Genomic DNA, 19,915 nt, shown 5'->3' with positions numbered 1-19,915 from the left:
GAACAAATGTGTACGAGACAAAAAGGGGGGGGGGGGGCACTGACCACATGATCAAGGACACCATGGTCATGATGATCTCATTGAGGATGTTGAAGAAGCTGCACATGATTTTCCCCCTCTCTCCCATCCTGCCCAGACATATTCCAAAGGTGATGAAAAATCCAATCAAACCTTGAGAAAGACAAACCAGAGGAATGTGATGTTACAGCTGGAAAAACAGGAAGACATCCAGAATAAAACATAATATACTCATTCAGATCAACAGGAAGCAAATACTGTATCCAGGTACATTTTCCCAACAAGGAAGTTTGCTTTCTGAGGCCCTCCTGTCCTGTGCACCAGCAACATTTCTTGTATATTCACGTTGTGAATTGTTTTGTAATTTCTGTCAGTAGCATAGCTTGAGTCTGGTCTGCTTGAGGTTTCTTCCTCAAATCATCAGAGAGAGTTTTTCCTTCCCACTCTCACATGTGTTCTTGCTCTGGGGGTTGGTAAGGTTAGACCTTACTTTTGTGAAGCGCCTTGAGGCAACTTTGTTGTGATTTGGCACCACATAAATGATATAAATTGAAGGCAGGACCTGCTGGCTCACAGACACTCTGGAAGCAGACGTTTGGACTGATTGTAAATGTTTGGGTGAAATTATTCCCCAACATACAAAACCGTCTGCCATCTGCATTATAACCCCGTTAACTGTGATTCTTTATGTTTTTATCTGTATTGTTTGTTTTCTCTTTTCTTGTAAGGCACCTAGCATGAGTCCAAGACAAATTTCCCTGAGGGGACAATAAAGTGTATCGTATCGTATCGTATTGTATCGTATCGTATCGTTTTCTTCAGTTTTAGTCCTCAGTGGAAGAATTTTTACTAGATACAACAAACACTTACTTTTCTTGGGGTTGAAGATGAAAGTAGGTCTTTGTTTTCAGAACAGGTGTCACAGATCACAAAAGCTACAGTTCTGGGTTGGATGCAGTTTTATTAAGCCACGGATTGGATCATTTTTTTGGAATCAACAAAATAAATAATAAATAAAAGACACCCCTCCCCCCCATAAAAATCTTCTGTTTTTAATTTTAAAAAAAATAACTTTATGCGTAATGAAATAAAGGAACTTTTGTTTGTGGTCCTGACTGAAACACAGTGTCCAGTGTTTTGCTGAATATTTTAAAATAAAGTACTTAATTGTTGAGGAACAGTGTTGGGGTCAGAATTGAGGTAACACATGGATTTCTTTATTATTTTTATTTTATTTTATTTTATTTTTGTTACAAGGAACACAGAATACAAGATTGATCTTCCTTCTTCCTTTTTGTTCATGATAAATGTTTATGTAAGTAGGCAATGAATGAAATGGCATAAATATGAACATTATAGAACAAAATAGAATTTGTCAAAATCTTGGCAAGAACACACACACACACACACACACACACACACACACACACACACACACACACACACACACACACACACACACACACACAAAGAAGCAAAACTGATCTGAGTTAATAATTAAAATAATAATAACAAGTGGTGAGGATCCGTATTGTCTTCTGAGAAGGGATCAACAAAATTGTATTCATAACCGTTTCTGGTTCATTTAAAGGTGTCGTTCCTTTTTTGATTATATTAACCATTTAAGTCATAAAAAGGATTTTTCTCAGCACCATAATAAATTTGTTATTATGAATTAAGGATTCACATTCTTATATTGCCAATATTATCTGAATTTAACTTGCCTGGAAACAGTTTATGTTTCTAATCTACACTGTAAAAAATGTCCGTGAAAAACACATTACAGTGAAAAACTGTGAAATGGCAACAGGAATAAACCGTAAAGCAAGAAGAAGCTTATTGTTGTAGAATAAACATTGAATTACCATAAATTTAAAAACTGTCAAAAATGTTATTTTTAATTGTTTTAACATGTGAAATATATGGTGAAAAGCTGAAATGGTGACAGCATTGGACAGTCATATTAAAAATAGCACATTACTGTATTATTCACAGAATATCACCCAAGTCATCCAGAGGCATACATTTTTAACTTACGGTTCAAATTCAATCAATCAATCAATTTTATTTATATAGCGCCAAATCACAACAGTTGCCCCAAGGCGCTTTATATTGTAAGGCAAGGCCATACAATAATTATGTAAAACCCCAACGGTCAAAACGACCCCCTGTGAGCAAGCACTTGGCGACAGTGGGAAGGAAAAACTCCCTTTTAACAGGAAGAAACCTCCAGCAGAACCAGGCTCAGGGAGGGGCAGTCTTCTGCTGGGACTGGTTGGGGCTGAGGGGAGAGAACCAGGAAAAAGACATGCTGTGGAGGGGAGCAGAGATCAATCACTAATGATTAAATGCAGAGTGATGCATACAGAGCAAAAAGAGAAAGAAACACTCAGTGCATCATGGGAACCCCCCAGCAGTCTAAGTCTATAGCATCATAACTAAGGGATGGTTCAGGGTCACCTGATCCAGCCCTAACTATAAGCTTTAGCAAAAAGGAAAGTTTTAAGCCTAATCTTAAAAGTAGAGAGGGTGTCTGTCTCCCTGATCTGAATTGGGAGCTGGTTCCACAGGAGAGGAGCCTGAAAGCTGAAGGCTCTGCCTCCCATTCTACTCTTACAAACCCTAGGAACTACAAGTAAGCCTGCAGTCTGAGAGCGAAGCGCCCTATTGGGGTGATATGGTACTACGAGGTCCCTAAGATAAGATGGAACCTGATTATTCAAAACCTTATAAGTAAGAAGAAGAATTTTAAATTCTATTCTAGAATTAACAGGAAGCCAATGAAGAGAGGCCAATATGGGTGAGATATGCTCTCTCCTTCTAGTCCCTGTCAGTACTCTAGCTGCAGCATTTTGAATTAACTGAAGGCTTTTCAGGGAACTTTTAGGACAACCTGATAATAATGAATTACAATAGTCCAGCCTAGAGGAAATAAATGCATGAATTAGTTTTTCAGCATCACTCTGAGACAAGACCTTTCTAATTTTAGAGATATTGCGGTAATGCAAAAAAGCAGTCCTACATATTTGTTTAATATGCGCTTTGAATGACATATCCTGATCAAAAATGACTCCAAGATTTCTCACAGTATTACTAGAGGTCAGGGTAATGCCATCCAGAGTAAGGATCTGGTTAGACACCATGTTTCTAAGATTTGTGGGGCCAAGTACAATAACTTCAGTTTTATCTGAGTTTAAAAGCAGGAAATTAGAGGTCATCCATGTCTTTATGTCTGTAAGACAATCCTGCAGTTTAGCTAATTGATGTGTGTCCTCTGGCTTCATGGATAGATAAAGCTGGGTATCATCTGCGTAACAATGAAAATTTAAGCAATACCGTCTAATAATACTGCCTTATGGAAGCATGTATAAAGTGAATAAAATTGGTCCTAGCACAGAACCTTGTGGAACTCCATAATTAACCTTAGTCTGTGAAGAAGATTCCCCATTTACATGAACAAATTGTAATCTATTAGATAAATATGATTCAAACCACCGCAGCGCAGTGCCTTTAATACCTATGGCATGCTCTAATCTCTGTAATAAAATTTTATGGTCAACAGTATCAAAAGCAGCACTGAGGTCTAACAGAACAAGCACAGAGATGAGTCCATTATCTGAGGCCATAAGAAGATCATTTGTAACCTTCACTAATGCTGTTTCTGTACTATGATGAATTCTAAACCCTGACTGAAACTCTTCAAATAGACCATTCCTCTGCAGATGATCAGTTAGCTGTTTTACAACTACCCTTTCAAGAATTTTTGAGAGAAAAGGAAGGTTGGAGATTGGCCTATAATTAGCTAAGATAGCTGGGTCAAGTGATGGCTTTTTAAGTAATGGTTTAATTACTGCCACCTTAAAAGCCTGTGGTACATAGCCAACTAACAAAGATAGATTGATCATATTTAAGATCGAAGCATTAAATAATGGTAGGGCTTCCTTGAGCAGCCTGGTAGGAATGGGGTCTAATAGACATGTTGATAGTTTGGATGAAGTAACTAATGAAAATAACTCAGACAGAACAATCTGAGAGAAAGAGTCTAACCAAATACCGGCATCACTGAAAGCAGCCAAAGATAACGATACGTCTTTGGGATGGTTATGAGTAATTTTTTCTCTAATAGTTAAAATTTTATTAGCAAAGAAAGTCATGAAGTCATTACTAGTTAAAGTTAAAGGAATATTGTACTTGGCCCCACAAATCTTAGAAACATGGTGTCTAACCAGATCCTTACTCTGGATGGCATTACCCTGATCTCTAGTAATACTGTGAGAAATCTTGGAGTCATTTTTGATCAGGATATGTCATTCAAAGCGCATATTAAACAAATATGTAGGACTGCTTTTTTGCATTTACGCAATATCTCTAAAATCAGAAAGGTCTTGTCTCAGAGTGATGCTGAAAAACTAATTCATGCATTTATTTCCTCTAGGCTGGACTATTGTAATTCATTATTATCAGGTTGTCCTAAAAGTTCCCTAAAAAGCCTTCAGTTAATTCAAAATGCTGCAGCTAGAGTACTGACGGGGACTAGCAGGAGAGAGCATATCTCACCCGTGTTGGCCTCTCTTCATTGGCTTCCTGTTAATTCTAGAATAGAATTTAAAATTCTTCTTCTTACTTATAAGGTTTTGAATAATCAGGTCCCATCTTATCTTAGGGACCTCGTAGTACCATATTACCCCATTAGAGCGCTTCGCTCTCAGACTGCGGGCTTACTTGTAGTTCCTAGGGTTTGTAAGAGTAGAATGGGAGGCAGAGCCTTCAGCTTTCAGGCTCCTCTCCTGTGGAACCAGCTCCCAATTCAGATCAGGGAGACAGATACCCTCTCTACTTTTAAGATTAGGCTTAAAACTTTCCTTTTCGCTAAGGCTTATAGTTAGGGCTGGATCGGGTGACCCTGGACCATCCCTTGGTTATGCTGCTTTAGACGTAGATTGTGGGGGGGTTCCCATGATGCACTGTTTCTTTCTCTTTTTGCTCCGTATGCATCACTCTGCATTTAATCATTAGTGATCGATCTCTGCCCCCCTTCACGGCATGTCTTTTTCCTGTTTTTTTCCCTCAGCCCCAACCAGTCTCAGCAGAAGACTGCCCCTCCCTGAGCCTGGTTCTGCTGGAGGTTTCTTCCTGTTAAAAGGGAGTTTTTCCTTCCCACTGTTGCCAAGTGCTTGCTCATAGGGGGTCGTTTTGACCGTTGGGGTTTTTCATAATTATTGTATGGCCTTGCCTTACAATATGGAGCGCCTTGGGGCAACTGTTTGTTGTGATTTGGCGCTATATAAGAAAAAAGTTGATTGATTGATTGATTGAATACTCGGCTCAATAGAGCTCTGACTCTTTGTCAGCCTGGCTACAGTGCTGAAATTTTAACCTACTCATTTTTACTGTCATGTCTGAAGTTTTATGAAGTGAAAATATCAGATATATGTTTTCGTTTTAAAGTAATGTGCTAATTTTTAAGAACCAATCAGTGTTTAGCAGAGGCACTTTTACCCAGAATGCGTTGCAGTCTGTGTTTGTTACAAAACCTCAGAATTAGTGCATTATTCAACATTAAAAGATATATGTTATATTTTAACTTTGTACAAATGACAGAATTGACATTAATGGAGTTATTCTATCAGTATTTTCACAAAACCATAAGTTAGTATGACTTTATTTTTCAAGACCTCCGCCTGACCGGAGCATTATGATTAGTAGAGAGCTGATTTTGGGGGTGATCTCAGGATTTGTCTGTGCAGCTTCCTACAGGGGGCAGTATGGTCAAACATGGAAATACTGCTCATTCTTTGGGTCTTTTGATGCTTTCAAAAGTGATCGTGTTAAAAGTCAATTTCAGCTTCTTAGTAATTGCAAATGTACCAGAAAAAACACTGGAATTTATCGATTATCTGTAATTTCCGATACATTTTTGTGCTGTTGTTTTTAGTGGGAATAAATCATAAAATAGGGTAATAAATTATGTGGAATGGATAGAAATTCACCTTAAAAGCAAAGGGTTTATACTGTGGATTGAACCGTCATACTGTCAAGGCATAACTAATTGTGCTGTTGTTTGAACAGAAATTGACCATAAAATAGGACAATAAATGCTGTGGAATGAATAGTATTTCACTTAAAAAGCAACAGGGTTACACTGTGAATTGTATAGCTATACCATGAGCCTATATACAATTTCACCGTTATTTTAACAGTAACTCATCTTTATTGGAACATTTTAAAACTGTTGTTTTTACAAGTGTTAATATACCTTACCGTGAAGCCACATCACTGTATTTTTTACGGTGAAAAAATGGCAACCATAGCTGCCAGTTTTTCATCGTAAATTTGACAAGATTGTTTTTTTTACAGTGTAGATGTGCTAAAATACAGTAAGAACACGACTTTTTAAATCCCTGAACTGCAAACGTGGCCAGTATTAGCATCATGGAGCCAAAGAAGCATGGTGGATCTTCAATTACGACTGAAAGTAAAAAAAAAAGAAAAAAAAAAGGAGAATGATTCTTGGGGGCCCTGTCAATCAGGGGCCCAGAGAGGCCCCTAATACAATTATAATACTAACAAAATAATATGGGAGGTGCAGGCTCAGTAGTATTTCTTTTCATGGGGTCCAGAATCCCTGGTGGTGCCCCTGCACACAGGTGACCAGTGATCCTGTTTGGAAGAATTTAGGATAAGAGATAAGAATATCAGGATAATAGAACCAGGCCTCAATTCTGCTACAGGGCTTTCCGATGTGACGCATGAGACACATAAATGATGTGCAAACAACACACAATCACCAGATACCCCGGTGCTCCCGCTGCCATTCTATTCTATTCTATTGTATTCTATAGTACCAAATCACAACATAAGTCACCCCAAGACACTTCACTAGTCCTTTAAAACAACTTGCTTCATCTGTTGGCCTAAAAATAAATCAATGGGCACAGAACAGCATGATGTAAAAATAATCAGGTTGAATGTCATTTGATGTTTTTGTTTTAATATCCATGTTAATACATTTAAAACTGGACTGGTGCCTAAACTGTGTCGAAATCAACATTTACTATTCAGTAGTTTGCAAAAAAATGGGACAGAACAAGAATTAAAGAAGAAGGATAGAACAAGACTGAAATTGACGATTGGTCTTTTTTTAATTGCCAGTGTGCCGTGAACAAGCTCAGTTATGTGGGAGAGTTCATGCGTAACCAAGTCACAAGTTCAGCAAAAATTTCCGACAAAGGCACCTAAGCCACCGGTAAGCCAACCCAGTACCTGGTCTATACCAGTGGTGGGCACAGTTCGACAAATCCAATAACCGCTAATTATCGAAGCTAATGTTTTTGCTAGTGGATTAGCTTTTCAGATAACTTTTAAAACCATCAGCGGCCAATTATCTTCCGATACATTTATTTCCGATAACTTTCAGTCCGCTAACATTTTTTTTGCTGGCAAAGTGAGCAAAGTTTAACAGTCAAAAATGCTAAACTCAAACATTTTAGTTTGTCTGTTGTGTGTTTGTGGCTGTTGCTTGCTGATGACATCATTAAGCGCAAAATGTGATTCGCCGGTCGATGCAGGGAGCATTATGGGTAGTGTAGTTCAGGTTCATGCTGGACGTTACAGTGAGTGCTACCGTCCGCTTGATGCAGAAACAAAACAAATAAATTTTAACTTTTTCTTTGTGGCTTACGGCATAATTCAATCACCAAGCCTCGGTGGGAGAGAGAGAGAGAGATCTCACGGCGCAGCTGTGTTACAGAAAGAATTTATATTTACTACGTGTATTTTACTCTGCCAATCAATACGTTAATGGACGTATTTTGGTTGTTTAAGCTGCAGAGTTCAAGTGTGTGAAAAAAGGAGCAGCTTTTAGTTCCTAAATGACGGTGTATATAATACTGAGATAAACTGTGACTTCTAATACTGCATTTTACCACTTTTGAAAGTTGATGACAGTGTTTGAGGTTTTTATTCCATTCATTTTTCATGCATTCTTTTTGTGTTTGTGATCCTTGAATTTACCCAGCACCCCCTGCGGCACTTGAGGTGAAACTGGTTTATCAGAAGCCGACAGTGTAATGTGATGTGGCCACATCCGAATCAATACTAAAAGTCATTAGTTATTGGTTATCTGTAATAAAGATAATTTTTTTTTTTTTTTTTTTGCAATTTATCAGTTTAGACTTTTTGTTTTTATGCAAATATTTGCTCATTTTGAAATGGATGCCTGCAACATGTTTCAAAAAAGCTGGGACAGGGGCAACAAAAGACTGGGAAAGTTGATGAATGCTCAAAGAACACCTATTTGGAACATTCCACAGGTGAACAGGTTAATTGGAAACAGGTGAGTGTCATGATTGGGTATAAAAGGAGCATCCCCAAAAGGTTCAGCCGTTCACAAGCAAAGATGGGGTGAGGATCACCACTTTGTGAACAAGTGTATGGAAAAAATAGTCCAACAGTTTAAGAACAATATTTCTCAACATTCAGTTGCAAGGAATTTAGGGATTCCATCATCTACAGTCCATAATCTAATCAGAAGATTAAGAGAATCTGGAGAACTTTCTACATGTAAGCGGCAAGGCTGAAAACCAACAATGAATGCCTGTGACCTTTGATCCTTTAGGCAGCACTGCATTAAAAACCGACATCATTGTGTAAAGGATCTTACCGCGTGGGCTCAGGAACACTTCAGAAAACCATTGTCAGTTAACACATTTCTTCGCTACATCTACAAGTGCAAGTTAAAACTCTACCATGCAAAGTGAAAGTCATACATCAACAACATCCAGAAATGCTGCCGCCTTCTCTGGACCCGAGCTCATATGAAATGGACAGACACAAAGTGGAAAAGCGTGCTGTGGTCGAGGCTCGGACTGATAATCTGTGATTTTGGGCATTTGCCTGGTGGGCCGCTGCACGTTTAGACGTGCGTGGGCTGGCCTTCCCATATTTATAGAGATTATGGAAATATACAGTGTTCTCGAACGCTGCTGCCAACACAAGGAAAGTCCGTGATCGGTGAAGCTACAGCATTTAATCGGCGCAGCTGCAGAGCCACTTCCTGAATTTGTGTCAAAATAAAAGTTCTGTAGTGTTTCATACACGGCGCAGTCTTATTCTAGGTTTCAGTTTTGTTTCCGTTTGATCACACAACGGAGACTTACATCGAGCACAATGATTGACATGACCAACAGCCAATGACAATGGAGAAGCATACAGGGTGGCCAATCAGATTGCAGGAACAGCAGGTGGCCGCTCCGCCCCTGTGAATAGACTGACTCCTCGGTGCCTGGACTTCTCTCCGCTCTTCTACTGATACAAGGTTGGAATCATTTCTTTTATCTTAATTAACTGTGCTTTACTTTTGTTAATCTTTAAATGCAACAGCTACGGACTTCAGCTCCTTAATTTGCTGCTGTGTGAATCCTAGCAGTGGTTACACATTACCCCCCCCCCCTCTCTCTCTCTCTCTCTCTCTCTCTCTCTCTCTCTCTCTCTCTCTCTCTCTCTCTCTCTCTCTCTCTCTCTCTCTCTCTCTCTCTCACTCACACACACACTTTGGAAACACAAAAACTTTTTTCCGCTTGTGTGCATTTGCTTCCGTTTTGTCAGACCCGGCGCCAGAAAAAAAAAATATTAAGGAGCGATGAGTTTACCACAGGGGGCGGGGTCGTCCCCCCCCCCCCCCCCCCCCAAAAAAAATAGTGCGCACCGGAGGAGACGTGCGCTCCTGGAAAGCTCGTGTATTTATGCTGCACTGTTGTAAGAGACTGACCAAGAGTGAAGAGTGATGACAGTATTTTTTTAAATTATTATTTGAACTTATAGACCCTCGGTCAAGTGATCTCCTGCATACCACAGAGCCGGTGTTCTGTCGAGATGAGGTGCGCCAACTTTCGACACTCTGAGCTGTGACGTACCTTCGCATTGTCCAATAGGAACGACGCATCGGGCCAAAACACGGAAGACTCGTGGCAGAAACCACCAATCTCTACAAAATGGATTGGACCAATCTGATTGGTGCAGAAACCACTGATCTGTACAAAACATTAACGTGTGACAGGACTGCTCATTTATAGAGCAGTTTTCTGAAGAAAAATTATTGGAAATGTTTTTTTGTTGTTGTTACCTCAAAATTTCTGATTACTGTTAAAAAAGTTTAGAACATTTGTAATTAAAATAGGTAAATAAATCAATAAATGGTTCTTTAGAAACCTTTAATCTGTATTAAAACCACCTGTTATTTCAGATTAGATAATTTCTTGTTTAACATAAGGAACCTCAGACATTTATTTTTAGACAAATAAAAAAACATGGAAACTTGTATATTTTTTGAAGTCTGGTAGATTATTTATATCTTATTTCAACCAGAAAAACAAACACTAAATAAATACAAGTGTTTATTATAAATGCAAAAGGAAATAATTTAACAATGACTGCAGTGTCGTGACACAGACCCACAACAGGGGGCGTTAATGAAGGGACAATGGAATAACCAAAAAGTAACAATTTAATGTTGTGAAGGTCCACAACGGAATACAGACAGATACGAATATGCGCTATATCAATCCGACAAAAAGGTGATGTGTGGCAGGCTCGAAGATAGGAGACGTCTGGTGCAAGAAGAGCCGGATCCCACACAGACCTCACCACCAACGGACCTGAAGAACACCGGAGCCGCCAAGCCCTGCGCCCCAGGTGGCCACTGTCTTCAGCAGTCAGACCCGGTACTGCTGGCAGAAAACAGAAACAGTTCTGGATGAGTGTGAGTTCGCACACTCAGTAATCCCACAGTCTGTACACAGTAAGGAGGGAGCACCTCCACCTCCAATCACACACTTGTGCAGCTCCTGTCTAACCACTTATCTGGTTGGGGTGTGAAGCGAAGCCGTCACTGATCACACCAAACGCCAATCCCACAGATAAGGCAATCTCCACAGGAAAACGGCTGCAAAAGAAGTTCAGACTATTACACAAGGTTTTGTTCAGCAGAGAAAATTACCTGTATGGTAGAAGATTTCTCGGCGAGGAAGTGGAGTTGCAGTCCGGTCTTTGTAGTGGTGGTGATGGGTGACAGCTGGTGTTGATAGGTGACAGCTGTCACCTCCAGCGGCTCCGACGCCCTCTCGTGCTTGGAGCCCGCACTCCAAGCAGGGCGCCATCTGGTGGTGGTGGGCCAGCAGTACCTCCTCTTCAGCGGCCCACACAACAGGGCCATACCCCTCCCAGTCCACCAGATACTGGAAGCCCCGACCCTTGCGACGGATGTCCAGAAGCCGACGCACGGTCCACGCCGGCTCCCCGTCGATGATCCGGGCAGGAGGTGGTGTAGGTCCAGGGGTGCAGAGCGGTGAGGTGTGGTATGGCTTGATCCGCGACACATGAAAAACAGGATGGATCCGCAGTGAAGCTGGCAGCCGTAGCTTCACTGCGGCCGGGCTGAGGACCTTGGTGATGGGAAAGGGTCCGATGTACCTGTCTTTCAGTTTATGGGAGTCCACTTGGAGCGGGATGTCCTTTGTCGACAACCATACCTCCTGCCCAGGCTGGTATGCAGGGGCCGGGGAACGCCGGCGGTCTGCATGGGCCTTGGCCCTCGTCCGGGCCTTCAACAGGGCAGAACGGGCGGTCCACCACACCCGGCGGCACCTCCTGAGGTGGGCCTGGACCGAGGGCACACCGACCTCTCCCTCCACAAGCGGAAACAATGGGGGCTGGTACCCCAAACACACCTCAAACGGGGAGAGGCCGGTGGCAGACGACACTTGGCTGTTGTGGGCGTACTCGATCCAGGCCAGATGGGTGCTCCAGGCCGTCGGGTGCGCGGAGGTAACGCAACGGAGGGCCTGCTTCAACTCCTGGTTGGCCCGCTCTGCCTGTCCGTTCATCTGAGGGTGATACCCGGACGAGAGACTCACGGTGGCCCCCAGTTCCTTGCAAAAACTCCTCCAGACCTGAGAGGAGAACCGAGGGCCACGGTCTGAGACGATGTCCGCTGGTATCCCATGCAGACGCACCACGTGGTGGACCAGGAGGTCTGCTGTCTCCTGGGCCGTAGGGAGCTTTGGGAGGGCCACGAAGTGGGCCGCCTTGGAGAACCGGTCCACTATCGTTAAGATGGTGGTGTGGCCCTGGGACGGCAGGAGGCTTGTGACAAAGTCCAGGCCGATGTGGGACCAGGGGCGATGAGGCACTGGTAGGGGTCGGAGGAGTCCTGAGGTCCTCTTGTGGTCCACCTTGCCCCTGGCACAGGTGGTGCAGGCCTGGACGTAGTCCCGGACGTCGGCTTCCATAGACGCCCACCAGAAGCACTGCTGGACTACTGCCATGGTCCTGCGCACTCCGGGATGACAGGAGAGTTTGTACCCATGGCAGAAGTCCAAAACCGCAGCTCTGGCCTCTGGTGGGACGTACATCTTGTTCTTCGGGCCGGTTCCCGGGTCCGGGTTCTGTGTCAGGGCCTCCCGGACGGTCTTCTCCACGTCCCAGGTGAGAGTGGCCACGACAGTGGACTCGGGGATGATGGTCTCTGGGGGGTCTGACAGCTCGGCCTTGGCTTCCTCTTCATGCACCCGGGACAGTGCATCCGACTGTTGGTTCTTGGTCCCGGGGCGGTATATAATCCGGAAGTGAAAGCGCCTGAAGAACAGTGACCAGCGGGCTTGCCTGGGGTTCAACCGCTTGGTGGTCCGGATGTACTCCAGGTTCCGATGGTCCATGAAAACCGTGAATGGCACCGTCGCTCCCTCCAACAGGTGTCTCCACTCCTCCAGAGCCTCCTTCACCGCCAAGAGTTCCCGATTGCCGACGTCATAATTCCTCTCAGCCGGGGTCAACCTGCGGGAAAAATAGGCACAAGGGTGGAGGACCTTATCGGACTCCCCGCTCTGGGACAGCACGGCTCCTATCCCTGAGTCAGAGGCATCCACTTCCACTGTGAACTGGCGAGTAGGATCGGGCTGCACCAGAACTGCCGGACGAGGTTGTACAGCCTGCTGGACGGGTACTCAGCGCCCGGAATCAAATCGATGGCACAATCGTACGGTTGGTGCGGGGGAAGGGCGAGTGCCAGATCTTTGCTGAAGACGTCAGCAAGATCGTGGTACTCACATGGCACCGCCGTCAGATTGGGGGGGGACTTTGACCTCCTCCTTAGCTATCTCACCGGGTGGAACCGAGGATCCTAAACACTCCCGGTGGCAGGTTTCGCTCCACTGCGTCACAACCCCAGATGGCCAATCAATCCGGGGATTGTGTTTCCACACCCATGGAAAACTCAAAATCACTCGGGAGGTAGAAGGTGTTACAAAAAACACTATCTCCTCCCTGTGATTCCCAGACACCACCAAAGTCACTGGCTGTGTCTGGTGTGTGATTAATGGAAGAAGAGTGCCATCTAGTGCTCGTACCTTCACAGGGGAAGGCAGAGCCACCAGAGGGAGCCCTACTTCCTTTGCCCATCTGCTGTCCAGCAGATTCCCTTCTGACCCCGTGTCTATAAGTGCTGGGGCGTGAAGGGTTAAATCCTCACAAAGGATTGTGACTGGGATTCGTGCTGATTTTCGGGGTTCCCCCACGTGCGTGTTATGGCCCACCCTTAGCCCAGTTTCTAAGGACGGGCGTTGTAGTTTGACCGTTTGAGGACAGTTCCTCTGTATGTGACCATTAGACCCACAGAAAAAACACTCCCCGTGGGCCTGCCTCCTTTGTCTGTCCTTTGATTTTATTTTGGCCCTGCTCGTGTCCATAGCTTCGTCAGCAGGGGGAGCTGTGGCCACACGGGGCCCTCTGGCTGTGGAGCGTGGGGACGACGGCACCCTTTCGGACCCGGAAGGAAGAGGGACGGCCCGTGCCCGGTCACGACCCCCGCCCTGCTCCTGACGGTGGTCCTCTAACCGGTTGTCTAAGCGTATAACCAGGTCGACAAGCCCGTCAAAATCCCGCGGTTCCTCCTTAGCCAGCAGGTGCTCCTTCAGGACCGGAGACAGCCCGTTTATGAAGGCGGCGCGGAGTGCAACGGTATTCCAGCCGGACCTCGCAGCCACGATACGGAAGTCGACTGCATACTCGGCTGCACTCCGGCGCCCCTGTCGCATTGACAGTAGCACGCTCGAAGCGGTCTCGCCTCTGTTGGGATGATCAAAAACAGTTGCCCCAAGGCGCTTTATATTGTAAGGCAAGGCCATACAATAATTATGTAAAACCCCAACGGTCAAAACGACCCCCTGTGAGCAAGCACTTGGCTACAGTGGGAAGGAAAAACTCCCTTTTAACAGGAAGAAACCTCCAGCAGAACCAGGCTCAGGGAGGGGCAGTCTTCTGCAGGGACTGGTTGGGGCTGAGGGAGAGAACCAGGAGAAAACCATGCTGTGGAGGGGAGCAGAGATCGATCACTAATGATTAAATGCAGAGTGGTGCATACAGAGCAAAAAGAGAAAGAAACAGTGCATCATGGGAACCCCCCAGCAGTCTACGTCTATAGCAGCATAACTAAGGGATGGTTCAGGGTCACCTGATCCAGCCCTAACTATAAGCTTTAGCAAAAAGGAAAGTTTTAAGCCTAATCTTAAAAGTAGAGAGGGTGTCTGTCTCCCTGATCTGAATTGGGAGCTGGTTCCACAGGAGAGGAGCCTGAAAGCTGAAGGCTCTGCCTCCCATTCTACTCTTACAAACCCTAGGAACTACAAGTAAGCCTGCAGTCTGAGAGCGAAGCGCTCTATTGGGGTGATATGGTACTACGAGGTCCCTAAGATAAGGTGGGACCTGATTATTCAAAACCTTATAAGTAAGAAGAAGAATGTTAAATTCTATTCTAGAATTAACAGGAAGCCAATGAAAAGAGGCCAATATGGGTGAGATATGCTCTCTCCTTCTAGTCCCCGTTAGTACTCTAGCTGCAGCATTTTGAATTAACTGAAGGCTTTTTAGGGAACTTTTAGGACAACCTGATAATAATGAATTACAAAAGTCCAGCCTAGAGGAAATAAATGCATGAATTAGTTTTTCAGCATCACTCTGAGACAAGACCTTTCTAATTTTAGAGATATTGCGTAAATGCAAAAAAGCAGTCCTACATATTTGTTTAATATGCGCTTTGAATGACATATCCTGATCAAAAATGACTCCAAGATTTCTCACAGTATTACTAGAGGTCAGGGTAATGCCATCCAGAGTAAGGATCTGGTTAGACACCATGTTTCTAAGATTTGTGGGGCCAAGTACAATAACTTCAGTTTTATCTGAGTTTAAAAGCAGGAAATTAGAGGTCATCCATGTCTTTATGTCTGTAAGACAATCCTGCAGTTTAGCTAATTGGTGTGTCCTCTGGCTTCATGGATAGATAAAGCTGGGTATCATCTGCGTAACAATGAAAATTTAAGCAATACCGTCTAATAATACTGCCTAAGGGAAGCATGTATAAAGTGAATAAAATTGGTCCTAGCACAGAACCTTGTGGAACTCCATAATTAACTTTAGTCTGTGAAGAAGATTCCCCATTTACATGAACAAATTGTAATCTATTAGACAAATATGATTCAAACCACCGCAGCGCAGTGCCTTTAATACCTATGGCATGCTCTAATCTCTGTAATAAAATTTTATGGTCAACAGTATCAAAAGCAGCACTGAGGTCTAACAGAAAAAGCACAGAGATGAGTCCACTGTCCGAGGCCATAAGAAGATCATTTGTAACCTTCACTAATGCTGTTTCTGTACTATGATGAATTCTAAAACCTGACTGAAACTCTTCAAATAGACCATTCCTCTGCAGATGATCAGTTAGCTGTTTTACAACTACCCTTTCAAGAATTTTTGAGAGAAAAGGAAGGTTGGAGATTGGCCTATAATTAGCTAAGATAGCTGGGTCAAGTGATGGCTTTTTAAGTAATGGTTTAATTACTGCCACCTTAAAAGCCTGTGGTACATAGCCAACTAACAAAGATAGATTGATCATATTTAAGATCGAAGCATTAAATAATGGTAGGGCTTCCTTGAGCAGCCTGGTAGGAATGGGGTCTAATAAACGTTGATGGTTTGGATGAAGTAACTAATGAAAATAACTCAGACAGAACAATTGGAGAGAAAGAGTCTAACCAAATACCGGCATCACTGAAAGCAGCCAAAGATAACGATACGTCTTTGGGATCATTATGAGTAATTTTTTCTCTAATAGTTAAATTTTTGTTAGCAAAGAAAGTCATGAAGTCATTACTAGTTAAAGTTAATGGAATACTCGGCTCAATAGAGCTCTGACTCTTTGTCAGCCTGGCTACAGTGCTGAAAGGAAACCTGGGGTTGTTCTTATTTTCTTCAATTAGTGATGAGTAGAAAGATGTCCTAGCTTTACGGAGGGCTTTTTTATAGAGCAACAGACTCTTTTTCCAGGCTAAGTGAAGATCTTCTAAATTAGTGAGACGCCATTTCCTCTCCAACTTACGGGTTATCTGCTTTAAGCTACGAGTTTGTGAGTTATACCACGGAGTCAGGCACTTCTGATTTAAAGCTCTCTTTTTCAGAGGAGCTACAGCATCCAAAGTTGTCTTCAATGAGGATGTAAAACTATTGACGAGATACTCTATCTCACTTACAGAGTTTAGGCAGCTTCTCTGCACTGTGTTGGTATATGGCATTAGAGAACATAAAGAAGGAATCATATCCTTAAACCTAGTTACAGCGCTTTCTGAAAGACTTCTAGTGTAATGAAACTTATTCCCCACTGCTGGGTAGTCCATCAGAGTAAATGTAAATGTTATTAAAAATTATCAGACAGAAGGGAGTTTTCAGGGAATACAGTTAAGTCTTCTATTTCCATACCATAAGTCAGAACAAGATCTAAGATATGATTAAAGTGGTGGGTGGACTCATTTACATTTTGAGCAAAGCCAATAGAGTCTAATAACAGATTAAATGCAGTGTTGAGGCTGTCATTCTCAGCATCAGTGTGGATGTTAAAATCGCCCACTATAATTATCTTATCTGAGCTAAGCACTAAGTCAGACAAAAGGTCTGAAAATTCACAGAGAAACTCACAGTAACGACCAGGTGGACGATAGATAATAACAAATAAAACTGGTTTTTGGGACTTACAATTTGGATGGACAAGACTAAGAGTCAAGCTTTCAAATGAATTAAAGCTCTGTCTGGGTTTTTGATTAATTAATAAGCTGGAATGGAAGATTGCTGCTAATCCTCCGCCTCGGCCCATGCTACGAGCATTCTGACAGTTAGTGTGACTCGGGGGTGTTGACTCATTTAAACTAACATATTCATCCTGCTGTAACCAGGTTTCTGTAAGGCAGAATAAATCAATATGTTGATCAATTATTATATCATTTACCAACAGGGACTTAGAAGAGAGAGACCTAATGTTTAGTAGACCACATTTAACTGTTTTAGTCTATGGTGCAGTTGAAGGTGCTATATTATTTTTTCTTTTTGAATTTTTATGATTAAATAGATTTTTGCTGGTTATTGGTGGTCTGGGAGCAGACACCGTCTCTACGGGGATGGGGTAATGAGGGGATGGCAGGGGGAGAGAAGCTGCAGAGAGGTGTGTAAGACTACAACTCTGCTTCCTGGTCCCAACCCTGGATAGTCACGGTTTGGAGGATTTAAGAAAATTGGCCAGAATTCTGCTGGTTTTCGGTGAAAAGTTTAGTGGCTGATGACAGATTGTGGAGTTTCTTTCGGTTTAAGCACAGCCCACAAAGCGGATCAGCGCGGCGCGGTCGGAGGTGGCGTCCGTCTGGCTGTTTCGAGCTGAAACTTCCTAATTTAATGCTCTGTTCACCCAGGACGTCGTCAGAGAACAGAGAAGTTTCAGAAGAAGCCGGCATCAGGAGTTTATGCGGACATTCCACTGTTAAAGGAGATTTTGTAATGAAAGAACGTGCGGGCAAATTCACTGAGTCGGTTCCGTGACGACGCCGCGACAGGAAAAACAGCTCCGTGTTGAAAACCATTTGTAAAATTCAGGCAGCTTTTGATGGCTTTCAACAAGTGAGTATCTCAGAAACTGTTTAACAGCTGGGCATGTTCCAACTTGCCCGTTAAGGTTTCCAATGGAGGTGTTTTTCCTGTGGCGACCCCCCGCGGTCGGGTCCGGTCCGACATGCGACTCTGCCCACACGTTCTTTCATTACAAAATCTTTAACAATGGAATGTCCGCATAAACTCCTCATGCCGACTTCTTCTGAAACTTCTCTGTTCTCTGACGATGACCTGGGTCAACAGAGCCTGAAATGTGGACATTTTCAGCTTGAAACAGCGAGATGACGCTGCCTCGGAGCGCAGATCGCCGTCAGGCGCCGTGGGCCATCCTTACGGCGACACTTACACAGCAAAATCTCTCATCAGCTGTTAAAATTTTCACCGAAAACCAGCTGAATTTATTGAATGGTGTCCACTCAGTTGTGCCTTACAGTTTTTGAAAAAATTTTTATCAAACAAAGCCGCAGTCTCTGAGCCATTGCTAAACAATGAAAAAAACGACGAGAGGGTGGACGACTCCTCACTCAAAGACTGCCCACAGGCGAATGACGTAACCGACAGGCGTGAAAAAACTCTTGCATGCCCACGAGGGTTCAAGCATGTCTGATGTAATCACACGTGATTCAAATCCATATGGTTTTTGAAAAAAATAATAAGGTCTGTTACTTTTCTAACAGACCTCGTATAGTATTTGTTCATTGGGGGTTCGGTATGGACGGGTGGGTGTGCGTGTTTGGGGGTGGATTCATCGGGCCAATAGTGGGCTGGTCCAGAGGAAAAATGCCAGGGCCGAAATCTGTTCCCAGTCCGACCCTGCTGTGGTCTGATTGTGTTACAGGCATCCGTTTCAAAATGAGCAAATATTTGCACAAAAACAATAAAGTTTATCAGTTTGAACATTAAATATCTTGTCTTTGTGGTGTGTTCAATAGAATATAGGTTGAAGAGGATTTGAAAATCATTGTATTCTGTTTTTATTTTCATTTTACACAACATCCCAACTTCATTGGAATTGGGGTTGTATATAAACCCAGCCTGTGCCTCCGCAGTTACTGAAATATAGGGAGGTGTCATTTCAGTGTGTGTGTGTGTGTTTGGGGGGGTTGTTGGAGAAAATATTTACTTGAGTTTGTTGAGAAATTTCAGTTCAAAGTCTGCTTGTTGGCCTCAGTGGATACTGAGATATTGTGCAGTTTTTTGAGCTGTGCACTAGTCACTTGTGTATTTGTGGAAAACTCTTCATTTAGAGCCTCTCAAAAGGTCCATCCATCCATCTATTTTCTTCTTCTTCATCTGAGATCAGGTCGCGGGGGCAGCAGCTCAAGCAAAGCCGCCCAGACCTCCCCTCAAAAGTTATACGTAACTTATAAATGATTTGACACCAACATGAAGAGTGTATGACCAGCGGCTCCTGAGATATGACATAAAGTCACCAGAAGCACGTAGAGACAAACAGGTGCACTGTGCACGCTGCGTAAACCGTGTGGTCAGTGTGTCAGCTGTCACCGTGCGCTCACCAAGGACATTCATGCCCGACTTATACTCCAGTTTCTTCTTAGTGACTAAGACGGGCTCAGTTTGGTTGGATGCTGCCACCGGCACTGTTTTCAACACCGTCTGAACCTGGAGGAAAGAAGACAAGAACATCCAGACTGATCAGAACCAAACAGAACAAAACCATCTCACTCACTTTGCCTGTGAGCAAAAAATAAATAAATAAATAGAAGAAAACAAAGGTTCCTGGTTTCATGATGAGGTAAGGAGAGGAACCCAGAAAAATAAAAAGAGAATTAAAGTTGAAAGACAATTCCTTTCTGCAAAAGCAATTGTCTTTTATGTCTTCAATGAATTCCCCATGAGCACGAATAGAAGAGGCAATAAAACAGAGATGAAGAGAGAGAAAAGACATGTG

General features: G+C 43.3%; 1 protein-coding gene across 2 annotated transcripts in view; it reads right to left on the bottom strand.

Annotated features, from left to right (window-relative positions):
• Positions 1-19,915, bottom strand: part of slc1a9 (solute carrier family 1 member 9) — a 42,496-nt gene that overhangs the window by 11,863 nt on the left and 10,718 nt on the right. For both annotated transcript variants that reach the window (XM_034191115.1, XM_034191114.1), the window contains exons 4-5: positions 19,521-19,626; positions 45-171 (exon numbers count right to left, since the gene is read on the bottom strand). In XM_034191115.1, the coding sequence (XP_034047006.1) occupies positions 45-171; positions 19,521-19,626 (233 nt within the window). The remainder of the gene's footprint in view (positions 1-44; positions 172-19,520; positions 19,627-19,915) is intronic.

This window comes from Thalassophryne amazonica, chromosome 16, assembly GCF_902500255.1.
Source record: "Thalassophryne amazonica chromosome 16, fThaAma1.1, whole genome shotgun sequence".
Classification (NCBI taxonomy): Eukaryota; Metazoa; Chordata; class Actinopteri; order Batrachoidiformes; family Batrachoididae; genus Thalassophryne; species Thalassophryne amazonica.
This window is presented reverse-complemented; position numbering and strand designations above follow the sequence as displayed.